General features: G+C 36.5%; 2 protein-coding genes across 2 annotated transcripts; both read left to right on the top strand.

Annotated features, from left to right (window-relative positions):
• Positions 1 to 377: 377 nt before the first annotated feature.
• Positions 378 to 2,155, top strand: LOC127167123 (transcription factor Sp5). The gene is made up of 2 exons (XM_051112961.1): positions 378 to 481; positions 690 to 2,155. The coding sequence occupies exons 1-2, from the start codon at positions 449 to 451 to the stop codon at positions 1,563 to 1,565; spliced, it is 909 nt and encodes a 302-aa protein (XP_050968918.1). The 5' UTR covers positions 378 to 448; the 3' UTR covers positions 1,566 to 2,155.
• Positions 2,156 to 2,389: 234 nt separating this feature from the next.
• erich2 (glutamate-rich 2) lies at positions 2,390 to 8,500 on the top strand. Its single transcript, XM_051111491.1, has 11 exons — positions 2,390 to 2,576; positions 2,998 to 3,049; positions 3,506 to 3,545; positions 3,726 to 3,762; positions 3,947 to 4,045; positions 6,715 to 6,837; positions 7,115 to 7,209; positions 7,338 to 7,510; positions 7,597 to 7,654; positions 7,748 to 7,819; positions 8,150 to 8,500. Exons 1-11 carry the CDS (start codon positions 2,569 to 2,571, stop codon positions 8,317 to 8,319), a joined length of 927 nt encoding a protein of 308 aa, XP_050967448.1. The 5' UTR covers positions 2,390 to 2,568; the 3' UTR covers positions 8,320 to 8,500.
• The last annotated feature ends 298 nt before the right edge of the window (positions 8,501 to 8,798 follow it).

Below are 8,798 nucleotides of genomic sequence, written 5' to 3' on the forward strand. Positions count from 1 at the left end.
TAACTTGCACACATTATTTTGTTTTATATCTTTAAAATGCAACATAAGTAACAAGTAAAATAAGTTTACATGTATCTGTTCAGCGTTATATACCCTATATTTTTATTATTTCTTTGATCCATTCACCTAATCCAGTTTAATTATTAATTCATTAATTGTACCTCTCTCATCTCAACCCGTCTCACCCTCCAAATAATCAATTCTTTTATTATCCAAAGCAGCAAACACTCAAAGGATTTGAGCTCTTCCGCTATTCTTTGATGATTGGGCAGCGGTAATCTTCAAAGGCAAAACTCTTCATTCTGACTGGCTGGAGTTCTGATCAAACTCAATGAAATCATGCCAGTGTGTTCACTTTCCTCCTGGATTCTCCCGTGAGTTGTTTGAGGTGCGCAGTTTTGGGAACTATAACGATTCAGGCTTGAGAAGGCTTCATTGGTGTGGCATAATGCGCAATGACCCACTGCAAGCTTTCCTTCAGGTGCGTAAAGAGTCATATTCTCTAAGCTGAACTGTATCAAACTTATTTTAATGCATTTAAAGCATGCATGTTGATTTAAGGGGATTAATTATTTTAAGCGTTCACTTTGAGCACAAAAAGCAGTGCGGTTCTCACTCTTTAAATCGCTTTAAATAAGTGCCAAATTCAATCAAACGTAAGTTTTAAGTATTGATGTTTTATTGCATAGGATCGGACGCCAAACTCCACCCCAGAGTTCATCAAAGAATCTCCCTTGATGTTGCTGGAAGACACCTGTAATCGCATCGGCCATTCCCGGGCATCCAGATCCATGGAGCACCATCAGCACGTCCCATATGAAAGCTCCCCACCTAAGCTCTTCCACCCCTGGAGAAGTGATGCAACTTTTTCACAGCACCTCCAAACCTCCTTAAATCCGCACCAAGAAATGCCACTAACACCCCCGGCGGAACACTATGACTTCTCACCCCTCAAGATGTTGCCTTGTCCGTCAGCATGCGCTACTCATCCCACCTCAATTTCAACTTACGTTCCCACGCACACTGGACTTTTAGACCAATGGTGGTCCCTGCAGGACGCCGGCACCGCCAATCACTCCTCAACACATCATTTTCAAATCCCCCGCGGGTGGGTTCTCCACCCTGAGCTCGGCCAGTACCAGACTCAAATCGCCACCCTGCTGCACTCCAAGTCTCGGAGATGCCGGAGGTGCATGTGCCCCAACTGCCAAAAGAGCAGCGACACGCCGGGCAGGAGAAAGCAGCACGTGTGCCACATGCCGGGCTGCGGGAAGGTGTACGGCAAGACGTCGCACCTGAAGGCGCACCTGAGATGGCACGCAGGTGAGCGGCCGTTCGTCTGCAGCTGGATGTTCTGCGGGAAGAGCTTTACGCGCTCGGACGAGCTCCAGCGGCACCTGCGCACGCACACCGGCGAGAAGCGCTTCACCTGTCCGGACTGCGCCAAACGCTTCATGCGCAGCGACCATCTGGCCAAACACCTGAAGACGCACCTAATGCGCAAGAACAGACCGCTGTTTCCCGTGTTGGATCACATAAACAAAACTCTTGAACAAAAGTCTTAGATTATACTTTTTGCGGGCCATCTCAGTAAATATAATTAACTCAAACACCTTCAGTTTGGGTAAAGCTGTCACATTTGTGTGTATTTGTATATGCATTTTATTAATTACAATATTTGTTGGACAGAACAAATGTTTTACATTTTTGTATGTTACCTATTTGATGTTTTATAATTTGTTTAGTTTCATAATTGATTTACTGTTTAAATATAACAGAAAAGCAGGTCGCTTAATGTCATTGAGACATCTTACGTCATATATAGTGTCTCGACAAGATGTGGGTTGAGTCTTTCTTACATTCTAAGTAATGTATAATCAGAAATTGAAGGTTAGTGTGTATACAGAAATGATTTCAGGTAATGTGTGACAAATTTTTCCCTATGTAATATGGTGGCACTGTAGAGACAAACACTTGAGAGGTGTAACTTAAGTAAAAACATAAATTTGCATTTAGTATATCTTCGTCTTTAAAAGACATTAAGGCTATATCAAGTGTGTACAATTTTTTGATTATTATTTTTTATTTATTTTTAAGACACCAAAAATACACAACTTTAGTCGCTTTTTAATAACTTGGATGTTAAAATCCAAAGGATGAACCAAAGGACCAAAGAGGAGTGTGTATGCAGTTTATTATTAGGCTATTATTATTATTATTATTATATGAATTTTATTGTGTAAAACAAATATATTGTGTTTGTATTTTGTTTGGGACTGGGGCCAGGATTGTATGTAGCGTGTGTTACGTAAAACGTTCGTTCCGTAAGGAACACGTTGCCATCGGATTATTTAGAGGTGACGCCTCCAGTTGCTATGGAAACAGGACGCTTATCCACTGCAGCCTTCCAGTGCTCTCAAACTACGACGAGGCTTCAGAAAGTCGGAAGAAACTTCATTAAAAAAATTACTGTAGCTTTCATGACAGGTAGTATTAAAATATTAGCAGTTCAGCTCTAAAATACTGTCGATAGTTCTTTATAAAAATAAATTTAGACACTTCGCACAGATGAACAGGTAAGAACGGAACATGTGGCACCACTTTTTTAATGTATTAGCCTACATGTTTTGCATAAACTATTTACTGTTATTTTTAAAAAAAGTTTATACATGTTTTACTACTTCATACATGCTAGTTCTCTTTGTTCCCTGTAAATGTCGGAACAGAATGTGACTGTGATAGTGATCAAGTCTTAAAAAATTCAACAGACTCTTGAGTTACAGTCGATACTGTACATCGAGACTGACTAACCTGGACTGTTAGCTATATGTTAAAATAACACCCAGGTCCACAGAGTTTAAAGACGTGCCCTTGTATATTTTTACATTAACTCAACATAAACACATAATTGTGTGTAAAAGCTTTTTTTTTTTTTTTCATAAGTAGGAATACACTGCGTTTTTTAACATATAAAGACTTTTTATTATTCATTACAAGTTTACAGTGTGTTGGAAGGCCCTCAGAAGTCTCATCCAAAGTCAGTGAAAAGGTCAGTGGCAGGAAAATCTACATTTGGAGGTCATTCATGTTCCAATTCCAAACTAATATGTGTTATTTCTTAAATATTATAAGACAAACAATTATATCTGATGCTGTTTATTGTGCTATTTTAGTTATATGTGACCCTGGACCACAAAACCAGGCATAAGTAGCACGGGTATGTTTGTAGCAATAGCCAATAATACATTGTATGGGCCGAAAATCATTAGGATATTAAGTAAATATCTAGTTTCAGATTTTCTAATAGTTGTATTACAGCCAAATATTGCCCTATCCTAACAAACCATACATCAATGGAAATTTATTATTTATTCAGCTTTCATATGATATATAAATCTTAATTTTAAAAAATGGACCCTTATGACTGGTTTTGTGGGCCAGGGTCACATATAATTTTAAATCATTGTTTTGACGCCCTGTTCACTTTTATCTATTTCTGCTAAAGGAGGATGCACCTTTAAAACCAGTGATTGGTGGCTCAGCAGGTAAAATAATCTAGGTGTTCGTTTGCAGGAATTAATATCTATCTATACATATATGTAAACTACTGCAACTGTTTTGTAACATTTAGCAGTTACATGCACATGATGACGATTTGTCACGGTTTTCTTAAGGTTTATTGTCCTTCTGAAAGGGTGAATGACATTGCCTGCTTTGTTCTGTAGATCCAGTGGCAAAAGAATCAGTGGAATGGAAACCAAAGTAGGTTTACAAACATGTTAAAAGGTCACTACGTTTATATATTTTTGAATGCTGACCTCTGAACAATTAAGACTGGATTTTCAGATCAATGAGAGGTCTTTTGGATACATATACATTATGCAATACTTGATTTAGAAAACATGTCCATGTCAAATGTGTTAGTGCTTTGTTTGATTTTGTACAGGCAACACAAACCAAAACCGAGTGGAAAGATAGAAGGACAAGGTCCCTCAGTAAACTCTGAGACAACAAATATGAGACTTAAAGCTCCAAGTTCCACAAGGTAAAATCAGTAGAGACATTTTTTAACAGTGATAAATGAACAAAAATGGCCCATGTAATTTTTCTGTCAGTAGGTCCAAGTGAAAGCATTAGGATAAATTAAAGGAACAGTTCACCCAAAAATTAAAATCAGATGAAAATAGTACTCAGTACTCAGCCTCAGCCCATCCAAGATGTGGATGAGTTTGTTTTTGCATCAGAATTGAGTTGGAGAAATTTAGCTTTGCATCACTTGCTCACCAGTGGATCCTCTGTAGTGAATGGGTGCAAAATGAGTCCAAACATCTGATAAAAACATCACAATAATCCACAAGTAATCCACACCACTCCATATTGTGAAGCGAAAAGCTTCATGTTTGTAAAAAACAAAGTCATCATTACAGTTTTTCTCGATTGCTAAAACACTATAAGTAGTCTTTTGAACTAAAATTTCAAAACCATAATGCCATTTTTCAAAAAGCACACCCATTTTCCTAAACTATAAACACTACTCCCCTGCTTTAACACATGAGTCAGATTTGGTGAACTGTTACTGCAAAACTCTACACACAAATCCCTACATTTCTCAGTGCTTACACCATGTGATCATTTAGAAAGCACTAGCATTCAATATTGTTCACTCAAGTCTGCAAAGTTTGAGCTCAATTAGTACACAATTACCCAAGTGGAAACACTAGGAGTCAAAATTTATCACACACCAATCAGAAGCTTCGATTTAGATAAAAGGGCCAAAGTCAGTTTACAGTTTGGTGCTTTTCTCAGATCAGAAATGAAATTCTCAAAACTACTTGTTCAACCTCCACATCATGTAATCACTTGTGCACATCATAAAATGTTTCTAATTTTTTTTTTAACAAGTTGTGTTTGCTTTGGTACGTTCATGTAACTGATTATGCAATGGATTTGTCTGCTTTTTCCTACATTTTCAGTCCCTATTGTCATGTTGCTATAGTCTTACCCCTCAAAACATCAAGTCATTAGCTCATCGTATATGTCTTTGCAGGAAATGCTAAACTTTTTATCTAGTTGTCATAAACGGTCAAGCATATTCTACACATTTCTATTAGACTTTTTGTATATTTGCCATAAATTGTTAAAGTGAATACTGACTTTCACCAGAGACTACAGATCAACCAATGATAAAGCAGTTCTTTGAAATAGCTCAAAGGTACATCTCAACATCTCATGAACCTTCAGTTGGAAAGCATATATAGACAGAGGACAACACAACACAGTTACAAATTCTGACAGTGCACTTTCTAATGTATATTTCCGCCTTTGCCCATATTTACTTTTTTTCTTTCCTATTGCACAATGACTTTGTAATGTATTTATATGTTATTTTATTTTGTTATATATATATATATATATATATATATATATATATAATTTTTTTTTTTTTTTTTTTTTTTTTTCAGACCACCAGTAAAAGTGTAACTGTGAATACTATCTGCTCTTTTTCAATCAATATCCCGCATACAGTAATATGCAATTTCGAAGACAAAGAGTATAAGGTGAAGAATGACGACAACAACATGGAAGAGAAATAGGAAGGGCAAGAAAACAAGCAGTCTTATATATTTTAGTTGATGCGTGCCATGCAAGGGGATTTTACCTCTGCTGCCTGTCCATGCCCAATTTAGTCTGTGATGTTGAGGAGGTTGTTTGGCCTGTCCCAGACCAAAGACAGGGTGCTGGGGCAGAACAATTATTTTTGTTGTTGTTTGCTGTTCTACAGTACAATAAATTAAGGATTAAAACACTTGCAAATGCATACATTTGTTGTGTTCATCGTGTTAATTTAAAAAAAAAAATTTCCCCAAGCAACACTTATTACCAGTTTTCGTAGTATTGTTTTGAATTGATCTCATCAGTGTGTAAAACTGTGTTATAGTGTGTGTGTTTTTGAGGGTTTGTGTGTCATGTCTGAGAGCAAAGTTTGTTTTTTCAGCAAGATTGAGTGGTTTTGAGTGGAGAGCTTCATTTTGACCTGAATATAGTAAGTTTAGGGAATTGAGTTAGAAGTTACGGATTTGTGTTTAGAGTTCCGCAAAAGCGAGGCATAATTTCAAGAAATGTGTTTAAGCAATTGAGAAAAACTGTAAGATATTTTTAACTTCAAACTCCTACTTCCAGCTAAAATCCATAATCCATAATTTTGCTTCCTAAGAGTTGTTTCGTCTGAATCATGAGACAAATTTGCACAGATCAAGCACCAAACCATTCTAAACAAATAAGTTGGTGGATTTTGATGTGAGAAGATGACAAGGGATAGAGTTTTTCACTGGAGGAAGCATTATTATGAATTATAAAATTATAATTTGGCCAGAAGTTATGATATTTGTTTTTATGCTGTTTCTTACAAACATGCATCTTTTCACTTCACAAGATGTTAATTGATGGACTGGAGTAGTGTGGATTACTTGTGGATTATTGTGATGTTTTTATCAGCTGTTTGGACTTGCATTCTGACGGCACCCATTCACAGCAGAGGATCCATTGGTGAGCAAGTGAAGAAATGCTACATTTTTCCAAATCTTAGATGGGCTGAGGATAAGGAAAATATTCCTTTAAACGTATTTACTTGAAATAAGTATAATTATATATGGCATTTTTATCATACTGGCCCACTTCGACTATCATTTAGATGCTTTGCTTTTGGTTTTGTAGGCAACAGAAAGCAAAACCTGGTGAAAAGTCAGAAGGCCAGGATCTTTCTATAAAGACAGAGGAAAATCCTTCCCTAAACTCTGAAACATCACACACCACACTCAAAGTGCACACATCCAAAAGGTAAAAACAAAGTGTTTCATATTAGAAAATAATAACTAAAAGCAACAAGTTTTCTACACTTGAGAATTAGGATGCACAATACTGAAAGGAATAAAAAAACAAGCTTATTTTATTTTTGAGCATATCCATGGCTTTTCATATTCCGGTCAGCATGCTCCTTGGGTCATGCATGGGATGTGGTTTATGGGCCGTACATGCATAAAGCAGGGAAGCTGATGGCATTCATTCGCTTCAGTGATCTCTAATAGTTTACCTTTTATCGCCCATTTTTTTTCAGCCGCAGAGGGTATAATGCCTCTAAAGCTCCGTCCTTCAGAAATGTAACCACGCATGGACATAAACTACCTAAACAGGTCCCCCCTATTATGACAGGTACTGAATCTGTTTTATCCTTTAGTCCTTTTCAGCACATTTATTGTTCAGGCTATTTGTCTCACAGTTTCTGAAGCATTTTGTGATACCCGTGGTGTCCAAAAATGGATTTTCTTTTTTAATTCAAGCATTAAAAAAACAAGGAGAATGTGATGTCCAGTCAGAAAATATGCATGAACTACATAACCAGGCCCCTCAAGTAGTGCTGTCTGCAAATGACCAGGATCCTCATGAGGCACAGAGTGAAGAGGATGGAAATGAGAGCGCTGAAGGACACGTGCCGCTAGAATTGTTTGCAGAGGTGAGGCATTTTGGAAGCATAATGCATCTGATGTGTTTGAAAATAACCTCTGACTAAACGTTCTGTTTGTGTTTGTATGAATCCAGTTTCTACAGGCTGTGATGACAAAGAATTACCAACTTGCTAAGAAGCTCTGTCAGATGAGTAAGTAGTTATGTTAATTAGTGTTGTTTACATTTTGCATTTCACACGATGATACAGATGTTTGCATCACTCTTATTCATTCTTTTAATTTAGTTTTAATATATGAGCCCCAAAATTCAGAGGCCAAGAGCTTCCTGCCTCTCATTGAAGAAAAATTACTGATAGGTGAGGTTATTATCTATCTATCTATCTTTGACATGATAGTTCCACTTTGCTTTGACCTTCAAATTGAAGAATTTACATTTTTATGACAAAAAAATAAGATTTACTATAATTTTCCTCTTTAGTATTTAAATGAACATGGTGATATGTATGTCTAAATTACTAACCAAAAAATGTTTTCATAAGCACTGCAGACTTGAATGACAATTAAATAGCATTAAGTAATTAGAAGCAATGTTCCAAATGAGTAACTTTAATAATGTGTGAGCAAAGACTTGAAATTCAAGTGTGTTGAATTCACCTTCTTTATCTGGATATGATTATTATTTCTAGAAGCGGATGAGGAATCAGACGATGATGATGATGATGATTCTGATGAATATGACACATCTGATGATGATGATGATTACGTTGAAGATGATGATGATGAGTCCTCAGATAGCTCTGACACAGAGGAAGAATCCACTGACAGCACAGATGATACATTATCATCTTCATCATAAATGAACAACATAAAACAATGTAGCAGATCTAGTGCTCATAATCACATACAGTATTGTATTAGTATTAATGCATCTAATGCTCATAAGCAACGTGTGAGTTATGTCACAGTTATGTCAAACACTGGCTGGAAATTAAATTATATTCTGCATGAACTGTAATCTATATGTCTTAAAATAATAAAGTAGCTATTTCCTACTTTACTTTTTCGGTTTGGTTGTTCAGAAACGTGCAAGACATTTTAGTGCCATCTAATGGAGAAAAAACAGCCATGTTGTTTCACAGTTTGAGCCGGGGTTAGTTGTCACACTTGAAAGTTGTCAAAAAGCTCATCAATTAAGGAACGTTCTTTTTTGGCTAACGTTCTGAAAAGGTTGTCTTAACGATAAGAACAAACGTTCTTCCAAAAAAACGTTATAGAATCTGGTGTTTAATATTGCTTTCAAAATGTTAGCATAAAAACATTAATTATGCATCGTTC

Source organism: Labeo rohita, chromosome 6 (assembly GCF_022985175.1).
Source record: "Labeo rohita strain BAU-BD-2019 chromosome 6, IGBB_LRoh.1.0, whole genome shotgun sequence".
In the NCBI taxonomy this organism is placed as follows: Eukaryota; Metazoa; Chordata; class Actinopteri; order Cypriniformes; family Cyprinidae; genus Labeo; species Labeo rohita.